A 22,044-nucleotide genomic window follows, 5' to 3' on the forward strand; every position below is an offset into this window, starting at 1 on the left:
TTCTTTTCTTTATCACACATTTGTAACAGTTTTCTCGTTCACTCAATCACTGACCCATCTTTGGAAAACACTGCAACACTTAACACAAACCTCTCATGTCAGATAGTGGGCTGTTCCTGGGTCTAACGGAGAGAGGATCTTCTCTGTTTACAGATGTCTCCTATTGGTCATCATCAGGAACATGGCGTGGGAAATGTCAGACTGAGCTCATGCGTGAAAGAAGCGGTACATCAAATCAAATTTATTGGTATTGCGCTTTTTACAACTGATGATGTCACAAACAGCTTCAGAGTTCCAGTAAAGACATGAAATGTAAAAATGTAAAGATATGCATCTGGTTTATTTGTTTTGTTTTTTTATAAAGATTGGCATCAGACAGATCTGAGAACAGTGGATTAATTTAATCCAACATTTGATCATGTGTGTGTTCGTGGGAGACTAGGGGACCATTTTATTAATTTTACTGCATTTGCCAGGGTCTACAAACTATAACTAAAACTAATAACTGTTACATTTTTATGATAAAATATTCTCTCTCAGCTTTGGAACTTTTACTAGTAAAAAAATAAAATATCAGCATCAGGAAACACTTACTACGGAGGTGCATCTGTGGATGGAGTTAAAACTAGTTATACTTTTGATAAAAGACACAATAGGGATTGTGTACTAACGCTTATAGCTGATATTTTCCAGTCGACAGGTTAAAGACCCGCCGACCTCCTTCATTCTCATCAGTGTTCTGTTCTTTATTAAAGGACATTGATATGGACTCTGTTAAGATGGACAAGTCTTTTTAACATTTCAGTTAAGTCCATTATCAGGCCTCGTTCACGTCCAGGAAAACACTGTTTACGAGATTAACCTCACGTCACACTGCACTCCCAGGTGATGTTCACATTTTTCACTTTGAAGTTCTTTAGCACAGTCTTTTTAAAATCCTGAATGTCTTTGTGTCCCATTCCAATTTCCCCTAACACTGGACACTTTAAAAGGCATTTTACCCCACTCATATCCCTCAAATTTCCCAGGTTAAATGCACTTCCTAGTGCACTGCCCAGCTGGTAAGACTGATACCTCTCCACTCGGCTTCTGCCCAGAACAGTGAATGCATAGATGGATGTAGGAGCAGAAGTAGAGTGTGGAGGCTTCGGGAGGTCCGGCACAAGCAAGACTGAGCTCAGTGGAGTTTTGCCTTGTTTTGGGACTCCGTCCTTGGGGCCAAGGGGCTCTGGGTGGGATTCAGCCACAGACAAAGTAGAATGATGAGGTGACAGACGTGCAGAGACACAGAACTGTATGTAGTGGAGGGGTACGTGTTCCAAGACAGCTCTATCAGACCCAGTATCAACACCCTGGAGGGGAAGAAGATAACACGGGAATAAATAAGTAAAAAAATAAAGCACAGAGAAAGCAAAAGATGATGGGGAGCAAGAGGCAGAAAGAAGATGGTGGAGGGTCAATGTAAGAAGTGTGAATTCACTTTTCCACTGCATGAAACCGACACGACTCGACTCTTTCGCCTTTCCACTGGCCAGATCCGGTCCTGGTCCCTGGAACCGGGCTGGTTTTCAGTCCCTGCTCACTCCAGGTTCCAACCGAGCCGAGTAGGTACTAAATGTGAGGTGTAAACCCTGCTTTAAGTGTGGAAACTGTGGTACACGCTGTGGGTGTGTTTCTTTACCTGAGAAGGTGAGCAAGCTTTTTCACACCTCCACTCCACAGCAAGTAAGGCAAGGTGTGGAAATACCACACATAGAACTGATAGTGCAGTGAGCGACAGAAACACATCCCAATAAAGTTAGAGGTGAAAAGCACAAGGGTTATCTGTGGCAGTCAGTTAAGAGGAAACACTGTGGAAACAATGCACACTAAATTTAAACAAAACCCTTGGGCCCAATCTTCTCTTCTGGACAGTACGCCCTTATATAATATTCACAGTAATCTGCTTTTTTCTTTAATGTTTCAATCTCAAATCAACAAAACAGCACAATGGACTCTCAGGCCTCCTACTGAATCTAATTTTAATATTCATTCAACAATATCAGCTTCTTTCCGATCTTCTCTTTAAACCAAAATGTTTTTGAGAAAATGCAACCCTTTTCCCAAAGTGTTTTTTAATGTGCAATAATCCTTTTTCAAACCACAGCACTGCCCTCTTCCTCTAAAGCAATGGGTGAAGTATCTGAGACAACGAGAGTGAAACAGGAAAAGGATATGATCAGGGCTGAGCTTCTGCACGGTCTCCTCCCGTTCAGCTGGATCTCTCAGAAGGGACCAAATGCTGCTCTTCGACCTTAAGAGAACTTGGTTACGTTTCCATTCACACATTTAAGAAAAACGTTGTAGCTGCGGACCAGAGCAGTTTCTTACCTCTTCCACCTCTTCAGGGCAAAGGTGATGAGTGTGGTCATATGAGCAAGCAACAGGGCCAGGTGGAAATACCTGAGGATGGAAACACACACTGCATCATACATCAATATCCACATGAGCTTAAGGGAACTGTACCTAAAGTCACACATGGTCTCAAAGTGTGTAAGCCCACGACTGCTCCCCAGGCGCTGGGGATGACTGCACAACGGCAAATAATTACACACTCGGGCGGAAGTGAAGGAACAGTGCCCACTGCCCAAACCAACAACATTTCAGTCCTGAGCTCTCCTCTCTCCTCATTAGGACACGTCTGCCCACTGGGATACCTATGAATACTGTGCATTTCCAAAGAAATACTGCGTATGTTGTGCCTCTACAAAAAAAACTGTCCATAGCCTAACACAGACTCCACACAGTACATTGACAGTTATTTACCTGCTGAAGAAAATCTCCTCTGGTAGGAAGCGCCAGTTTACCGTCCACTTAAACAGAAACTGACGACCAAGATCAAAGGCACGGCTAATGTAACCAACCGGATTTACTAAGAGGAAGGGCAAGCCGAGCATCACCTGTGAAGAGAAGCAGAAAAGAACAGTGAGACAGAAAATCCCCAAAGTGGAAGTAAGAGCAGAATGGGGGAGAGATAAGAAAAGAGGGGAAAAAAAGTACATCTCTCTACAGTTGCACTAAAATAAATGTTTCAGCTTTATTTCTTTGTATTTTCATATTTTCTTTGCATTGAAGCCTCTTTGGCAGAATGACACCTGTTTAACTCAGATCTATGGAGAACTTTGTCATTTTCACAGATAATACTTTTCAGCCATTCTTTGCTCGAGAGGAGCACCTCTGCTTTACACTAAGGCTTTTACACATGGACACAAGGGAGGCTCTGATACGAGTCCCCAGACAGCAGGGTTCTGGGCCGAGCAGGTACTCCTCGAGTGTGCGTAGCACCATCAGTACCCCAGCGGCCAGCTTGATTAGCACACTGTTTGCATGCTTGTAGCTGGTGGCTAACGTGGTCAGCATGGTTAGGGCGCTGCTGGTTGTCCAGATACGGAGAAGTATTCATTCATGTTTTCTAGCAGAATGTTCTGGTTTGGTTTGGCTCTTTGCTGCATAAATTAGTAATGGTTTTCTTGTTAGTAGCTGTTCAGAGGTTGATTTTATTTCCCCATAATCAGCTTATTTCTGAAGTCGGACAGAAACACAAGTACGTTTCTTGGAAGTAGCCGTGGCCTAATAATTAAAGAAAGCCTAACCATAATATAACCGTTATAACCATAACCTTTCATACTGGCATTGTCCTGACCCCATCATAAACATCTGAGTGTGTGAGTGTGAGTGTGAGTGACCTGGATGACAGCGCAGAGTATGAGCTTGGGCAGGGTCTTTATCAGTCCAAACTCTGAAAGGAGGAGGAAGAGGAGTCCTGGAGCGAAAAGCATGACGTTCATCTTTACAGACACTGCCAGACTGTCAACAAAAGAAATGATATTCACATGATTATACCAAAAGATAATGAGCCTGGTCATCAATATGACCATATTTCACCTTGTTTTTCCAAAAGTTCACTAATGCTTTCACATCATACGTCCCCTACTCACCTGTAGAGGGCACATCCCAGTGTCCAGTGAGAGTCCAGGAAGAGGTTGACCGCCCCAAACAGCAACATCATGGCCACAGGGTCATTAAAGAGACGAAGAATGAAGATGGAATGGATCCGATAGGATGCACAACAGACAAAAAAGAAAACATACGGCGGGACCTGGAAAGCACAATGGAGGTTTTAGTTTGGAGAAATTAAAGCTCAAACCCTGTAATGTCACACCTGTCTTCTCCCTATTTTCAGCTGCAGAATACAACTGATTTAAACAAGAATGAAAAGGAGACAACTAAAAGTAAAGAGATAATTTGAGTCACAAGGCACATTACACCATCTGAAATACTGTTATTAAAAACAAATGTTCTGCTGTGAGTTTTACATTTCAGCAGTAAATCTGTGAACTCTAATCCCACGGCACATGTCCTGCTGGAGTTACAAACATTAGGATACACCCAGCAGACTAACATTAGCTCCTTTAGTATTTGTTTTTGTGTAGTGTGCACTCACAACGCAACAACACTGCAGTTATTGCATTCATCACAGAAATCCACACAAAAATAAAGGAAACTTTTCTAAAAACTAAAATATAATTTGCAGTGAATACATTTATAATAAAAAAAATAGATGAGTAAAATCCTAGCATCTATTTCTTGGACAAGTGACACCACGGAGACAGCACCACCTTCTGGATGTATGGAGACATAAGCCATTTCTTTTTTATGAGAGCCTTCAAGCTCATAATCAGGTGCAGATTCCGTACAGAAACAAGTTACAAAGCTGTAACAAAAGACAAACTCTTGATCAATAAAAAGAGGTGAACGTCTTGAAGACAGATTTATAAAGAGGTTTTTTTTATAAATTGTGCTTGATGATACTCCTTGCATTTATTTGACAGCACTATGTTTATATAACAACTAATAACGTAAGATGTAACGTCTACTATCAAAGAAAACGAAATGAAATCTACAGGAACCCCTTTCCTCTTACCTTCTTGGTACGATGGTAGATGCGGAAGACTAGAAGGAGTGTGATAAGGTAGAAGCCAGCAAACACGTACTGACCCAGCCTGATGTTAACCCCATGGTTCGTAACATAATAAAGTGCAGTGAAGATGTACACAAAGCCTGCTGGGTACCTGAGAAACACAAACGATGGCGGAAAATCTCTGTTAGACAGAAACCCCACTACTACTACTTTACTATACATGCCTTGGACGATTAACTGCACGAGCTACAGGCGACGTTCACAAAGTGTTTACGAACCCTACCCTAACCCTGGAGGTTTTTAGACAATGGAGAGAACTCAGTGTTGAAAAGAATGGACCGAGAGGAGGGTGTTGCTTTACTCCTGCTCCATAGGTGGGTCATTTAAGGTGGAAATGTCTCCAAACTCAGGAGACACTACCAACAGTGCTACAAAACTAAACAGCTCGAGTTACACATGAGTTTCTGTGGTGATTCAAACTGTGAATAAACACTTACAGCCGAGTTACACTTCAGACGTGTACAAACAACCGTCGTTATTATCCTAAAACACACCATTCCACCTTAAAAGATGCAGAGCTACTGAATGTAAACAAAAGAGAGAACAGTTTAAAGCCAGCAGTTACGTCTCTCCAAAGCTGAGGTCAGGACGAGCCAACGAAACTCACACTAGAGGTCCTGTGTCTCCCTTCAGCTGTGTATAGTCATAGGTGCCATTGATGACGCCCTCAACTTCATCCATGTACGCTTTCCAGTCTATCTCTGTGTCTGTGGAGGCAGGAGAAGGAATATGACTGTGTGAAAAAGAGTTATAATATAAATGAAAAAAAGATGTTACTGTACACCTCCTATAGGTCCTACAGCCCAGTAACAGAAAAAGAAAAAAAGAAAGGCAAGAGCAAGCTACATTAGCAGAAGACAAGCAGTAATATTTTAACTGAATGTTTATTGGGGGGTGTGTGTGTGTGTGTGTGTGGGGGGGGGGGGTTTCCTTCAGAGAAGTTATAAAAATGTATTCCACAGTGAGGTTTCTTCCTCTTCGGGACATTTAATAGTCATTTGCCTTATATTTTAAATCCAATTTTCATATTTAGTGAATGAGGAGATGACAAAATACAATTTCCCAACCCTTTATAGATGTTATTATATTCACATTCAGACCTCGATGTTACATTGTTTTTTATTCCCCAATAGTTACATAGTGCCGTTTCTGCAGTGCTGAGCCCAGAGTAGCAATGACAGAGGATGTTTTCCCAATTAAAGATCAGTGAAGTCAAATATTACATAGTTTTCTTTTAAATTCAACTTGCACCATTGCTTTGTGGTTTTTTTTTTTTTGCACATTCAGGAATTTTGCAGAGCATTTTATAAATATTTGCCTGTCTCAGTTTAAGTGCCATCTACAAGTCACAGACTGTAACTGCTGCACTTCCGGGTAGAGATACACCGATTTTTGAAGAAGGCTCAGTCAGTGCAAAGTCTGCAATTATCCGTGTCTTTCTGCAGGCTGCCCTCTAGCGGAAGCCTCCAGTTAGTTACCTTCAGGACGCAGACGGTGGTCTACGCGAACACACGGCCACAGTAAGTATCTCTCTCCCTTTAGTGTGGAGGGGTAAACACACACCTGTTTCTGTGTGAACCGTTAGTGAACAGTTCCTGAGTCTACAGACGTGTGGGTTAGCTTAAGAGCTAATAGGCTAACAGGATATTCTCCAATAAGAACCTCTAATTTTCAGCGAACACTTTTAATCTGCACTGACCCCAAGTCTGTGTTAGATCCCCTCGGGTTCGTCACAGTTTCTCCCGCGGGGAGATTAGCCATAAGCATATGAGATAAGTCATTTGACAGTGCTAACAGTTAGCCTGCTGTGTAAAACCAAGCTAAACTCACTCACAGGAGACTTTCTGAATGACCCAGATGTTGATGCCGATTTCCAAAACCCAAAGCACCACCGCCACCAATAACGTGTACTCGGCTTTAAACAGAACCATGTGTTTATCTCGCCACACGGAGCTGAGATATGTGCTCAATTTGGAGGGGGTTCTCTTCCTGCAAGCTGCCATTTTCACTGCAGCGCTTCTGTCTTCTCCACGAAACAGTCCCGGGGGGTTCGGGGTGGGGAGAGAGGAAGGCCGTCGGTGTCAAAACAGCTCAAGCACCGCAACGAAACGCCTACTTCGCCATCTGCTGGCCGCTTTTGGGCGTGTCACTTTAAAAACAAGCGGACTCTCCTGCTGAATGTTCATATGTGATTTGAATATATTTTTTCTCAACTTGTAGTTCCCAGTGACTTTATATTTAATTTTGTATTAAACCAGTCAGCACCTCCCACTTAATTAAAAATGTTAAACCCTAACCCTAGCGCTGTGACTCTAATGAGTGACACACACAGGCAGGGCTCCAGATGCCACTGTCCTGGGGCCAATAAAAACAGCCCAAGTGACATGATAAAAAAAAAAAAAAAAAAAAAGCCAAGTCAACTGCAGCTACAAATCATTAGGGACTTTATATAATTATGCAACTTTTTTCAAAATCATTTTTTATTTTATAAATTTAACTTGACATTTTATTTAGAGAATGTATTCATAATTATGTTCCGGACCATGGCTTGAGAACATTTTCTTTAACTGGACCTTAATGATGTTTAATTAATTACCCATGCGCTAAAGCCTTGCACACTTAGGCGGGCACGAGCAAACGAGGGGCGAGGGCGCAAGTGTGAGTATTGGGACGGGGGAAGTATTCGGTCATTTTGATTCCTATGGCCTGCCACAGTCTTGGACCACGTGATCAAAACAAGAGCTCAACCAGCGGGGATGGCGTAACCTCCCTTTTGCTTAACGGTAAACTCTTTTATAATCCATAAACTAGCAAAGCCATTATATTTATCGTCGTTTATGTGGCGCGTATCCTCTGTACCGAGTGATATCTGGAGGAGACCGTGGTAAAGCAGGTCTGAGGTGTCTCAGAGCGGCTCGGGGTCAAACCATTAGCGACCAGAGCTAAATATTAGCGGCGCTCTCTCGGGCTGAGGAGTCACACTCAGGTAAAACTCATACCATGTTTCACTCGTTATTTTAAACCAGCTTCAAATATGTCATTCTCTGTTGGTACAACACTAAAATGGACTATTCGTTCATAAGTTTGAGAACTCCTTATTTGTTTGCAGCTCATCGAATGTGAGGAAAACACAAAGCAGAAGATGGAGGAGTTTCCCATTGGGACCCTGCAGGTGGTGTGTCTGGGCTCCAGCGTCGCTCTCTCGGGCCTATTCTACTATGTCTACAGAAAGAAACGCAAAACCGTGGACAGGCTTAATGTGAGGATTCTCTCTGTATTTCCCTCTACTGATGTTTAGGAAAAGGAATTTAAATGCACATCTCAGTTAAAGAACTCAGCCTCAAACATGGACTCTAATACTGTTCTATGTTTTACATGTGAGTATTCTGTGGCTTTACTAAAAGGATGAAGTAAAGGCGTGTGCTGGCGTTTTTCTCTTTTCAGGATGCTCCTCAAATAGCTTTAAACGAGAACCTGGTAAATCTCCTGAATGCCACTCCAGGGAAATGTCTGCAGTACGTTGTCATTGAAGGTAAGTGTTTTTCTGGCTGAAGAAGGACTGTGTTTTTCGGATTTCCTCTGAGTATAGACTAGGACCATTCTCAGTGTTACTCTTTGTAAATGGTGTCTTACTGTTCTCCTTGGCTTTTTGTTTTTCCCTGTTCTCTCTTTCTTTCTTTCTTTCTCTCGCCCCCTCCCTCTTTCTCTCTCACTCTCTCTCTCCCCCTCCCTCTCTCTCTCTCCCCCTCCCCCTCCCTCTCGCGCCCCCTCCCCCTCCCTCTCTCTCTCTCCCCCTCCCCCTCCCTCTCGCGCCCCCTCCCTCTCTCTCTCTCCCCCCCCTCTCTCTCTCCCCCCCCCCTCTCTCTCTCCCCCCCCCTCTCTCTCTCCCCCCCCCCTCTCTCTCTCCCCCTCCCTCTTGCTCTCTCCCCCCCTCTCTCTCCCTCTCCCCCTCCCTCTCGCGCCCCCTCCCTCTCGCTCTCTCTCCCCCTCCCTCTCGCTCTCTCTCCCCCTCTCTCTCCCTCTCTCTCCCCCTCTCTCTCCCTCTCTCTCCCCCTCTCTCTCCCTCTCTCTCTCGCCCTCCCTCTCTCTCTCGCCCTCCCTCTTGCTCTCTCCCCCCCTCCCTCTCCCTCTCCCTCTCCCCCTCCCTCTCGCGCCCCCTCCCTCTCCCCCTCCCTCTCGCTCTCTCTCCCTCTCCCTCTCGCTCTCTCTCCCCCTCTCTCTCCCTCTCTCTCTCTCGCCCCCTCTCTCTCCCCCTCCCTCTCTCTCTCTCTCCCCCTCCCTCTTGCTCTCTCCCCCCCTCTCTCTCCCTCTCCCTCTCCCCCTCCCTCTCGCTCCCTCTCCCTCTCGCGCCCCCTCCCTCTCCCCCTCCCTCTCCCCCTCCCTCTCCCCCTCCCTCTCGCGCCCCCTCCCTCTCCCCCTCCCTCTCGCTCTCTCTCCCCCTCTCTCGCCCCCTCCCTCTCGCCCCCTCCCTCTCCCCCTCCCTCTCTCTCTCTCCCCCTCCCTCTTGCTCTCCCCCCCTCCCTCTTGCTCTCTCTCTCCCCCTCCCTCTCCCTCTCCCCCTCCCTCTCGCGCCCTCTCCCTCTCCCCCTCCCTCTCGCGCCCCCTCCCTCTCTCTCCCTCTCCCTCTCCCCCTCCCTCTCGCGCCCCCTCCCTCTCCCCCTCCCTCTTGCTCTCTCTCCCCCTCCCTCTCCCTCTCTCTCTCTCGCCCCCTCCCTCTCCCCCTCCCTCTCTCTCTCTCCCCCTCCCTCTTGCTCTCTCCCCCCCTCCCTCTCCCCCTCCCTCTTGCTCTCTCTCTCCCCTCTCTCTCTCTCTCTCTCTCTCTCTCTCCCCCTCCCTCTTGCTCTCTCTCTCTCTCTCTCTCTCCCCCCATAGGCACAGTACAGCCTGTGGGAAACCCACTGAGAAGTCAGTTTCAGGAAGGAAGTGTTGGTGTTATACAGAAACTCGTCCTCCGGGAGCACAAACTGGTGTGGAATGGTTTGGCGCGCACTTGGTAAGAACATTTCTATCACTGTTTTGTGTAGTTCAGTCTCGTTATCAAGAGATGCATGGGATATTACTCTGTGCTGAAGCAGGAGAATCCAAAGTGGTACACTGCACTCCTTATAAATCTTTATTTATTTACAGATCTTTAGGGAGACTGGGAAAATGTCAATTACAAACTAAATGACCAGACATTATACAATATACTACTCCAACTCTCTGTTCAAACAAACCTAACAAGCCCCCAAACCCCTGACCTGAGTTACCTACAAGATGCAGATACAAACATAGACATGCGACTTGAGGATATTATTGTTGCATGGCTACGTTTGCAGAATCAAAAGAAAAAATATAAATAATGCCTTTGGTTGAGGTAGTGACGAGACAGGTGTGTAGAATAGTGTATAACCTTCCACAGTACTGCGCCATTTATTAAATACATTTCAAATAAAGGCCGTAAGGGATTAAGCGGCCAGTGTGTTGTGGCGCTGATTATTTAGGTGCATGTGTATTTAGCACTATGTCATTTCTTGTAGCCATTTAATAGTGTAAAGTGTTTGTGAAATATTGATGGGCAGAACACAGGGCTGATTTTAGGCAGATACTACTTCCTGGTAGTGATGTGTCGGTCACAAACGAACCGGTTCAAAGAGCCAGCTCTTGTAAGTGAACGATGAGAGCCGGTTCCCGTCTAAGACCGAGCCATTTTTTTTCTAAGGCTTGTCATTCAACCAATCAGAGAACAACAAGCAAAGCTGAGACCCTGGGTTTTCCTGAACAAGCCCCCAAACGACAAACGACGAAATTACATAATGCTGCTGTTTTGCACTTTGGATGATTATTTAATTTAATAAGCTATTTTGTAAAACCTACCCTTTGGGTTCCATTGGCTGTATTTCAGAGTTTACAAGTGATTTTTTATTAAGGTGTTTAAATAAATCCAGTTATTTATACAATTGAATGTGAGTGCAATCAGTGAGTTATTACAAGACAGCCATAAAACAATTGGCCATTGCAACACTATGTATTATTTTTAATATTGAACAATAATATTGTGTCCATATAGTGATGTAAAATGTGGTAATATTGTTCTGTACCAGTGGAAATAAGTGGTAAAACAAAGAGCCATTTAGGAGCCGAAAGAGACGGCTCCCCAAAAAGAGCCGAAATTCCCATCACTACTTCCTGGGTTTACGTTTTTGCTCTGTTTTCATTGGCTATGTGCGGAACCAATTCAGACCTCAGTTGATGAACAGTTGAAGATGCGTCCCAAAGGAGATTTAACTAACAAACAAAGCTCAGCTTGAATGGACATTGGTGATGGATAGCTTTGATCCACTGTACCTCAGAACCGCTTGAAAGCTTGGGATTTTAATGAGAGAAGTGTTTTCACAGCTACAGCATTTATTCAATTAACAATCAATTAATCACAAACAAAAATCTATCTCAGTAGAGCAGTGCCCAGAGAACAGCACATTACCCCGACTGAAAACCACATGGATACACTTTAACCTTCTAAAAGGTTTGGCTGATAGAGATTTGGGAACTTTAATGATGTTAAATGATCGGAACGCACCGATTTGAAAACTGCACTCTTTTAAATTGGGATTTCAAAAAAAAATGTCTTCAGATTTGAGCCCTTACTGATGCTGTGTCCTCGCCTCTCAGGACTGATCGCGAGTGTGTACTGCACCAACGTGTGAACGCTGTACCCTTTGACCTAGTTGGTGGAGATGGGGCAAATGTACGTGTGCTCTGCCCCCTGGAGGCCACAGGACCAAAGATGGAGACAGTTCACGAGAAGTTTCACCAGGCCAGCTATGGGTTCACAGACCTATTGGGCCAGTACCTGAGTGGAGAAAAGTCCAAAGGCCAGCTGGAGACAGAGGAGATGCTTAAAGTGGGCAGCTCGGTAACAGCCGTGGGCGAGCTCATACTAGACACTGACAGGCTTCTTAAGCTCCGCCCACCGACCGATGGCTCGGAGTACTTTCTGAGCACAGGAGACTTTAAGAGCTTGTGTGTGGAACAGGAGGGGCAGGCTGATGGCTGGCGAGTACTGGCCTGTGTTTTTGCACTCGTGGGCATGGCTATCTTATTATGGGGTGGCCGACGCTACTACAGGAAGATACAGGAACGATGGGAGCAGGAGAGAGAGAGGAGGGAGTTTGAGCAGCTGTGGAAAGAGGACAGTGATGAGGCTGTGGAGAACCTGTGTGTGATCTGTCTGAGCAATCCCCGAGGCTGTGTGCTGCTGAACTGTGGACACGTCTGCTGCTGTTACAGCTGCTACCAGGCCCTGCCTCAGCCCAACTGCCCTGTCTGTAGGCAGACCATTAGCAGAGTGGTGCCTCTCTACCAGGCCTGAGAAGGAGGGCCTCTACCAGGCCTTTTTTTGTTGATTTTCTAAGTGAAAGTTAATCACCACATCCTCTGTAAGGCTACAGACTTAATGTGGCACGTCACATTTAAAGGAACACTAGGTAAGATTTGAGTGTAATTCCCTTTTATAGCAGTGTTCTGAAATGGAGGAGGTAGTCTCCTACCCTGCTCCAAAAGGCACATAGTGCAGTTTCTGCAGTGCTGAGCCTGAAGTAGTGGCGACAGAGGCTCTATTTTCCCTGTGACAGCTCAGTGAAGCATCGCAGTGATTTTGAAGCTGTAATTTTTAGATAAAAAATACTATTTACCGTTCCTTTAACTGTCGCATGTAACACACTCACTCCCCACTCATGTTTGACACAAAAGGGGCTCCAAAGGGGCACTGTTCAGGCTTCAAATAAGTGACACTGTGCTTGTGATAGGGCATCATTTAATTGGGGAGAAGGAAAAAATATTATTACACAGGCCACATATGTGTTACATATTCCCTAACACACAAGTATCAGGTGAACTGTACCTGTTCTAACTGTGTCCGTTGTAGAGGATGTGTAATAAATGTTCTCTTAGAAAATGAACAACATAAAGGTTAACCAGCAGTGCCCAGTTGTGCATAAATACATACAGGGAGTATAATAAAATAATATAGAACTTTGAAATATTTATTAAAAAGTATAACTGTAAAGCCCCCCCCCCCCCCCCCCCCCACACACACACACACACACACACGGTATATAAACAGACGGTACGCTACCTGTCAGAATTGTGTTTTGCACTATGCAAGAAGACTACTATCTGAGACTAAAAGCAATAAAAAAAGAATAGAAGAGAAAGAGAAAGACACTGAAGATGATGTGATCTCTACACGATAAGAACAGTATCAGTTATTTTTGGACATGCCTTCATTAGCTGGATGTGTGTGTAGCTGTTAGGAAAGACTTATAAAAGCGTCTTTACATTAAAATATCAGCAAAGCTCCTGAAAACACAGAACTGAGCCAAATGCAAAACAGTAACAATGTTTCTAAATATGCTAAGGACATCCATGTGTCAGAAAGGATCGTCTAAATACGTTGTACACTCTCAGATTTAAAGGTACAGTACAGGTACGTTACTGTCACTAAAGCTACAAACAGTGTAGTGTGTCTTTAAAGGTACAGCAGTGGTGTTAAAGTCCAATTGTGTTCACTAAAGGTTCATTACATTCACTTCTCCAGAAGGATCCTCTCAAGGGCTTCAGGGTATTTTAGTGTTTATAAACACTGGTAGACAACTGTAATGTGCAAATTTCAGAGATGAGACTCCATTTATTTAAATTTCCAGACCACTCTGCAGCACAGACCCAGGGGATGCTTGTTGTTTGAGAAACCAATTTAAACCAACTTCTAAGACTGAACTTTGTGGGTGTGGATAAAAATCTTCCTCTAGAATTTATGAAAAATTGAGAGGTCTGCTCCTTAAGGTCTGATTTAAGGTCTGCTCTTTAAGGTCTGATTTAAGGTTTGCGCTATAAGGTCTGCTCTTTAATGTCTGCGCTATAAGGTCTGCGCTATAAGGTCTGATTTAAGGTCTGCGCTTTTAAGGTCTGATTTAAGGTCTGCGCTATAAGGTCTGCTCTTTAATGTCTGCGCTATAAGGTCTGATTTAAGGTCTGCGCTTTTAAGGTCTGATTTAAGGTCTGCGCTTTTAAGGTCTGATTTAAGGTCTGCGCTATAAGGTCTGCTCTTTAATGTCTGCGCTATAAGGTCTGATTTAAGGTCTGCGCTTTTAAGGTCTGCGCTTTTAAGGTCTGATTTAAGGTCTGCGCTTTTAAGGTCTGATTTAAGGTCTGCGCTTTTAAGGTCTGATTTAAGGTCTGCGCTTTTAAGGTCTGCTCTTCAAGGTCTGATTTAAGGTCTGCTGTTTAAGGTCTGATTTAAAAAAGTGTCATTAAGGAATTTATTCTGTGAAGCGTATCAGCATCAAAACTAAAAATATGCTAAATGTTCCACTCATACGTTTGAACTCAGTATTTCCTTATACATTTTAAAAGAGTTATTTTGCTATTTCATTTACAAATAGATTTTAATAATTTGAGAATTTAATTTCAATAAAAATATTTCCCGCTTGAATTTACGTGTCATGTGATCATGCAACAACATTTTGTCACTCTTTTGCTTTGTTTTCCTGCTCTGTCTGAGTTCCCTTCTCTGTCCTGTTCTAAAGACTTTATTCCATCAAAGTCTCCTTTGTGGTCCTGCCCCCTTGTTATCCTTCTCAGGTGTTCCTTGTCTGTGGTTGTGTGTATATGTGTTTATTACAACTTAAATTACTCGGATTACAGCAGCACGGTGGAGCAGCAGGTGGTGTCTCTGTCACAGCTCCAGGGTCCTGAAGGTTGTGGGTTCGAGTCCCGTTCCAGGTGACTGTCTGTGAGGAGTGTGGTGTGTTCTCTCTGTGTCTGCGTGGGTTTCCTCCGGGTGACTGTCTGTGAGGAGTGTGGTGTGTTCTCTCTGTGTCTGCGTGGGTTTCCTCCGGGTGACTGTCTGTGAGGAGTGTGGTGTGTTCTCCCTGTGTCTGCGTGGGTTTCCTCCGGGTGACTGTCTGTGAGGAGTGTGGTGTGTTCTCCCTGTGTCTGCGTGGGTTTCCTCCGGGTGACTGTCTGTGAGGAGTGTGGTGTGTTCTCCCTGTGTCTGCGTGGGTTTCCTCCGGGTGACTGTCTGTGAGGACTGTGGTGTGTTCTCTCTGTGTCTGTGTGGGTTTCCTCCGGGTGCTCTGGTTTCCTCCCACACTCCAAAAACACACGTAGGCAGGTGGATTGAAGACTCAAAATTGTCCGTAGGTGAGAGTGTGTGAGTGAATTGTTCCCGCCTTATGCTCAGTGATTCCGGGTAGACTCCGGACCCACCGCCGCCTTGAACTGGATAAGTTGGAAAACTGCCAGAAGATTCAAAAATCACAATTAATTGATTTGTTCATTGGAAAGTTGGACAGATTGTTCTGCTCTGTAGCTAAATTGTGTCAAAGTCTGACATTTGGTGCATCTTATGTTGATGGAATAAAATATCACCCACTGGTTTAATGAATCAATAACCTCTCAGCTCTCTGGAGAAGGACAAATGCACAGAGACATGAACACTGCATTGTGCTGGTGTTGTTTTCTGCACCTCTCAGAGAGCTGTAAGGTTTTCTGCTATGCATTAGTTGAGTCAGCACTGTATGACTCAGCAAAATCACTAGCTTAGGATATTCAGAACACAGTGTAAGCACAGACAGACACACACACACACACACACACACACACACACAAGCACGACAGTAAAATATAGACACATGAGGGCAAGTGAGGGAACAAGAAAAAGAGCATGTTACAACATCAAGGGACAAACCGTAAAGTAAAGGAGTCTGAAAGTGAGCGTTAAGCTCTTGGTGATTTAGAAGTGGTCTTATTACTCTCCTGCAGCACTTTCTGAGGTCATCTGTAAAATGTTTGCCTTTTAGCTGTTGCCTATAGCATATTTTTATGAGAATTACTGGTGATCAGTTGCAATGTGAAATATAACTGTGACAAAAGGGCTGCAGAGTGGTGTACAGTAATGAGTGAGTGTTGCATGGAACAGTTAAAACATGGTGGAGGTTCCACAAATGGAGCTAGGGATTTTGTTCGAGATTAACGTTGTCCTCAATTCTGAGAAATAAATCCTTAACCATCATGCAGTGCCATCAGGGAGGAGTTTGATTGCCTCAAATGTTTCTACAGAAGGACAACGGCCCCAAACATTCAGCCAACGTCATTATAAACTATCTTCAAGGTAAAGGAGGAGGAGGAGACCTGGAAATGATGACACGAGCCCCACAGAGCCCTGAGCTCAACACTGAGTCTCTCTGGGGTCATGAAAAGACAGAAGGATTTGAGCAAAGCTACATCCACATCTGTGAATCCTCAAATCAGAAAGACTGTGGGACACCAAGAAACACTAGCTATGCCCCGATTGGTTAGACTAAACTGGCCGGATTAATTTGCATAATCAGCTCTGCTCAGCTTTTCACTGGAACCCCATCCTCTACGAAGCAAATTTAGAGACAAAAGCTTTGTTCATTTTAAAAAAAAAAAAAGAAACTGAAAACCTTGAGATGGAACTTGGAAAAATACTACAATGTGTTCAACATTAAAATAAGCGAAATTTATTTTCATTTTTCACTTTCATGTATATTTTGATATTTGAAGTCTTATATTTTTCAGATTTAGTTCTTATTTTTTTTTAGTTTCATATCTTTTTTCTGTTGCATATCCTTGTTCCTAGTTTCAGCTCGATTCTGCTGTGGGAGGTGGGGCATCGGCTGAGAGGGGTGTGGTCTAATGACTGACAGCATAACAATGAAGGCAGAGGACCTTCCTCAGTGTTGACTACGAGAAATATCACTGAACACTCACTATACACAATATTCAGTGTAAAACATTGACATTAGTGACGAAGTCCTTTACGGTGAGGTCTTTTAGACCACATTCAGCACCAATCTCAGTAAAAAGTTCCACAGCGACACTGTAGTTTCCCAGCAGCACTTTGCTGGGGATGGCGTCCGCTTCATCAGCACAAGCTGCAGGTAACGAGTCTGAATAAATGGCTCCTTATTCCCCAGCTTCTTCGTCTGATGACCCGTTCCACCTTAAATGGTGCTTTAAACTAAACTGGTTCTGTTGCTGTGTGTTTCCCATTATATTCTGTGCATTTACATAGTGATTTATTTGCATGCGCTTTCTTCTCAGTGTTAAAACACAGAAAGCAGCTGCAGTGCCGTTTAAGGTGGAATGGGAATGTGATTAAGGAGCTGGGAAAAGTTAACTTCACTACTGTTAATATTTCTAATGTGCGCGCTGTTGTTCCCTAAATTAGCTCCGTAGTCCCCCAGGGGCCCTCAGACACCGCTGTAATTCCCCCGACCGCCTGAAGGGGTCTCCCTTCCATCTCATCCGTCTCTCTCCAACTTTCTCTCAGTCAGACTCTCTCTGGATGACTCTCGGATGACTTCACCGTTCTGTGCGTGTTCCCTTTATGATCCGGGATCTCCCACATCGCGCGCACACACACACACACACACACACACACACACACACACACACACCCGAGCCCAGCTCCTCGCTCCTCCTCCGCGCGCTTCCACATAGCGTTTATAGAGAGCAGAGGAGAGGAGGGAGACGCAGTTCAACATCCACCAGCCTCTCGCAGTCTTTCCATCTCACAGACGTCTCGCTCTCACGCGGGTTTCTCTCTCTCTCTCCCTCCCGTACCCTCACTATGTCCGAGGTGTTGCCGTACAGCGAGGGGAAGATGAGCGGCTACGGAGCGGATAACGACGTGAGTCAGATGCCCTTCAGCTGCGGGCTGCAGGACAGCAGCACCTTTTTTGGCGCGGGGCAAGCGAAGAGACCCCCCAAACTCGGAGAGATCGGCAGAGCCAAGAGAGGTCAGCACTCCACACACACTGTGATGAGTCTTTATTTATGTATCTGTGTTTGTACAGAGAGAGAGGGTCAGAGCTGGGGCAATGTGGACATTATATTTGTAGAGACACGTAATTATACCCATTTACGAAAAGGTACTGTTTCTGAATATTGTCAGTTGTTCTGTGTTTTTAATCAAATGAACCGTAGGGAGGTGAGGGCACTGTGTGGAGGCTGGGGTCTGAATGTTGTGGTAGTTTGGGGAAATGATGCATGGACATTCAGGGAAATCCAGAAGGACGTGTTGTTCTTTGTGAATAAATGGCACTTTCCAAACTTTCAGACCGTGAAGAATATTACAGTGGTGTTATCATTAAAAACACTAGCACCGTGTTAATGTGGTTAACTATGTCACTGTTTCTGCCCACAGTGGTTATCGAGGATGACCGAATAGACCAGGTGCTGAAGGGGATGACGGACAAGTCTTCGCCAGGCGTTTAAATCACACACGATGCCCTTTGAAAAGAGTATTTTATAAAACCACCGATTGGAAGCGCTTTGTCGGCTGTGCGTGATGGATGAGCCGGGACAGGAACTGACGACGGAGAGGGAGAGAGAGAGGGGGAATTATTTAGAAGAATGACATTGCTGTTGGATTCGAATAAAAGGCAATCGACACAGTCTCTCTCCTCTACGCGGTTGAGCTCTGGAAGAGGCTTAGTCCGGTAACGGATCTGTGCTGCAGCCTCTGTCCTGGAGGGAGATGGATGGACGTGTCATTACTTCATGAACAAACTACGACAACAACAAAAAAGGAAGAAAAAAACAACAACAAAACAGCAACTAATCAATACAAAAATCTTCGTATAACACGTCTTCTCCACTAGAGGGCGAAGAGCGTCGCAAGCTTTTATTGTAATAGCCTAGAGTTGTACAGAATTTCAACTTAAAACTATAAAAACCTTGTCTTTAGACTGTAGCCTAATACACGTGCTTCACACCGAGCTGAGGATAACCACGTCGCGGTAAACAGCGTAGAGTTCATTCCAACTGCTGCTAGAGAGCTCTTTTATCTCTTTTCTACACACCACTCAGACCACGGCCAATGAAAAGCCTGAACGAAGGTCAACGTGAAGATGGTGCAGTGTTAATGAGACTGATACACACTTGATTATTTATCAACATTTCTGTTTTCCCAGAAAGAGCTGATAATCATAAGGGGATTTGGCCTAGTGCCATGGCATATTTTGTTCGATCCACCACCCACTAACCCCTGTGCAGTCAACTACAATCTGCGTTTAGAGTCACGCTCCGTTAAACCTGGCCTGCCGTGTCAAAGGCATTTCTGAAAGAGTTGGAGCTCTGTCATTTCTTTTGCATGAATCTTAACCTGGTGCCAATCAGGGGCTTCACGAACCTGCGGCACCCTGGCAGTCTTCTCTCAACAAAACCATGTTTGTATTTTTGTATTTAAATATTTGTCACTTAAAGTAAACGTGAGTGACCCGTCTTTCAGTTCCTCGGTGGTGTTTAACTGGGGGGGGGGGGGGGGGGGGGGGAGGTCATCTGATCTGAGGGGTGAAAGGACTCGTCTGGTATCAGGTGTGGAACATAGTTTTCTTTCTTTAAAGAGACTTACTGAATGTGCTTCGGAGGTTTTTTTATTGCACACATCAGTGTCACACTAAAGAGTGGTTTACTGTTGAAGAATTTCTTAGAAACCCGGTGATTTTAGTCGCCAACGCACTGTTCACGAAACCCTCGGATAACGAGCTGTTATTTGATGAGTTTTTACATTGTAGCTATTGTTTTTCTTTGGGTTCTTTTGTATCATGCTTTTAAAGAAATGGATTATTATTTATTTTGCATGAAATCTTAATATTTTTCAGAAATGGAGTATTGTTTTATGAAGCAAAAAGCAGCAAAAATGTAATGACATTCTGAGAATGATTCATTGTATTATTATGATGCCATTTTCACTCAGTTCAACCGGTGAATTAATAAATGGTGGGAAAATGTAATAATGTGGATTTGATTCTGATTATTTGGGATGGATTATATTTAAGAAAAAAAAATTTTATTTTAACAGACGTAGCACTAAGTTTTCCGTCCTAAAATGAGATGATGTCAGTGAGTTTCTCTCAGCCTTCACCACTGCAGTCTGACAGACACCGAAAACTAAGTCACAGACAAAATGAATAGCCCCAGGAGCAACTCCCTCAAAACTGTGGGAAGGACCAAGACTCACAAGGGGGACACTTTCATTTAAAACTGCAGGTAGAAGCAGCCCTGGAGTCAATATACAGTTGTGTTCAAAATAATAGCAGTGTGTGTAAAAACATTAGTTAAGCACTAAATCTTAATAGTAGTTTTTATTTCCATGCATTGGGAACATTGCACACTGTTTTCCAAATCAAAACATGAAGAGAAATGTATATAATCTTTAACTACTTCACAGAAACCAAGGAACCAAGATTTTGCTCGTTTACTAGTGTGTTTAGGGTCGTTGTCTTGTTGAAACACCCATTTCAAGGGCATTTCCTCTTCAGCGTAAGGCAACACGACCTGTTCAAGTATTTTGATATATACAAACTGGTCCATGATCCCTGGTATGCGGTAAATAGGCCCAGCACCAGTAAGAGAACCATGTTCATATCATGATGCTTGCACCAGCATGCTTCACTGTCTTCAGAGTGTACTGTGGCTTGAATTCAGAGTTTGGGGGTCGTCTGAGGAACTCTCTGTGGCCCTTGGACCCAAAAAGAGCAATTTTACTTTCATCAATCCACAATATGTTTCTCCATTTCTCTTTGGGGCAGTTGATGTGTTCTTTGGCAAATTGTATCCGCTTCAGTACATGTCTTTTTTTTAACAGTGGGACTTTGCGGGGACTTCTTGCTAATAGTTTAGCTTCACACAGGCGTCTTCTAACTGTCACAGTACTCACAGGTAACTTGAGACTGTCTTTGATCATCCTGGAGCTGATCATTGGCTGAGCCTTTGCCATTCTGACTATTCTTCGATCCATTCGAATGGTAGTCTTCCGTTTTCTTCCACGTCTCTCTGGTTTTCCTCTCCATTTTAAAGCATTGGAGATCATTTTGGCTGAACAGCCTATTATTGTCTGCACGTCTTTATAAGTTTTACCCTCTCCAATCAACTTTTTAATCAAAGCTCGCTGTTCTTCTGAACAATGTCTTGATCGACCCATTTTTCTCAGGCTTTCAAGGAGAAATGTATGTAGAGCATGTGCTGGCTTCACCCTTAAATAAGGGACACCTGATTCACACCTGTTTCCTCACAGAATGATTCCTCACAGTTTTCTAAGAATCTACTACACCAACTGTTACATTGTTTGTCATGTGGTAATATAATTTATACCAAAAACAGTGATTATCTGGTTAGTCATATTGGACTGCTATTATTTTGAACACAACTGTACGTAGTGAAGGCTGTTACGGTGCTTTTCCACTGCATGGGTCCGACTCGGCTCGGCTCGGCTCACTTAAAGTTTGTCGCTTTTCCACTAGCACGGCTCCCCTGTTAAATGGAGGCGGTGACGTCACAAAATCTTGTCTTTAACGGGAACCGCAGTCTTTGAAAACCACAACAACGCGGGAGGTAAAGTCAGATGCTGTTAACTCACCCCCAGTTCTCACAGATCAGTTTTCCATGTCGCACTTTTGCTGGAGATTTTCCTCAGCCACCGACCCAAGGAGCGTCTTCAGAAACCCCTCGGGGGAATGTTACGAGCTGCTGCTGAGAGTCGGATAAAAACTAATGTGAACGCAGCTGTAACTTCAGAGATTTTACGAGCGCTGAGTTTGTGCTGGAGCTCTGTGGTTCCTGGTGATTGACAGGTCTCTGGCCAATCAGAGCTCTGCAGGGTTTACACCTCACATTTAGTCCCTACTCGGGTCAGGTTTGATCAGTAAGATTTGGAGAGTCGAAATGTATAGGTTCCTTGCAGAGGAAAAGCACCATTAGTAAAGATCTGTGCTGAATCACATCCAAGAGCTGGTGCACTGAGATGATGGATACCACAGATATATGGACTGGTATGTGGACTGGAGAAGATGCCAGGAACCAAGGGCAGATAACTAGTCTCTCAGTGGGTGAGCAGGAGACCCAACAGTCAGACCTCCATTGGAGTTGCTCCGGAAAGGAGGGCAGTCATTAGCTGAGAATGGAGCAGAGAGATAGCATTAGTTCTGTTTGGATTTATGGACTATATGAAGAAC

General features: G+C 44.2%; 2 protein-coding genes across 3 annotated transcripts; one reads left to right on the forward strand and one right to left on the reverse strand.

Moving 5' to 3' along the window:
* Positions 1-295: 295 nt before the first annotated feature.
* LOC136679258 (dol-P-Man:Man(5)GlcNAc(2)-PP-Dol alpha-1,3-mannosyltransferase-like) lies at positions 296-7,083 on the reverse strand. The gene is made up of 10 exons (XM_066657687.1): positions 6,855-7,083; positions 5,628-5,727; positions 4,964-5,111; positions 3,978-4,138; positions 3,726-3,846; positions 2,806-2,939; positions 2,371-2,442; positions 2,217-2,293; positions 1,682-1,826; positions 296-1,352 (listed from the first exon to the last, which is right to left on the reverse strand). Exons 1-10 carry the CDS (start codon positions 7,021-7,023, stop codon positions 1,178-1,180), a joined length of 1,302 nt encoding a protein of 433 aa, XP_066513784.1. The 5' UTR covers positions 7,024-7,083; the 3' UTR covers positions 296-1,177.
* Positions 6,400-14,855, forward strand: LOC136679255 (mitochondrial ubiquitin ligase activator of nfkb 1-A-like). 2 transcript variants are annotated; one of them, XM_066657683.1, is made up of 5 exons: positions 6,400-6,540; positions 8,130-8,279; positions 8,465-8,552; positions 9,893-10,013; positions 11,672-14,855. In XM_066657683.1, the coding sequence occupies exons 2-5, from the start codon at positions 8,163-8,165 to the stop codon at positions 12,369-12,371; spliced, it is 1,026 nt and encodes a 341-aa protein (XP_066513780.1). In that variant the 5' UTR covers positions 6,400-6,540; positions 8,130-8,162; the 3' UTR covers positions 12,372-14,855. The 2 variants fall into 2 exon arrangements, with proteins under 2 accessions (XP_066513780.1, XP_066513779.1); XM_066657682.1 differs by lacking the exon at positions 6,400-6,540 and adding an exon at positions 7,711-8,006.
* The last annotated feature ends 7,189 nt before the right edge of the window (positions 14,856-22,044 follow it).

Source organism: Hoplias malabaricus, chromosome Y (assembly GCF_029633855.1).
Source record: "Hoplias malabaricus isolate fHopMal1 chromosome Y, fHopMal1.hap1, whole genome shotgun sequence".
Taxonomy (NCBI): domain Eukaryota; kingdom Metazoa; phylum Chordata; class Actinopteri; order Characiformes; family Erythrinidae; genus Hoplias; species Hoplias malabaricus.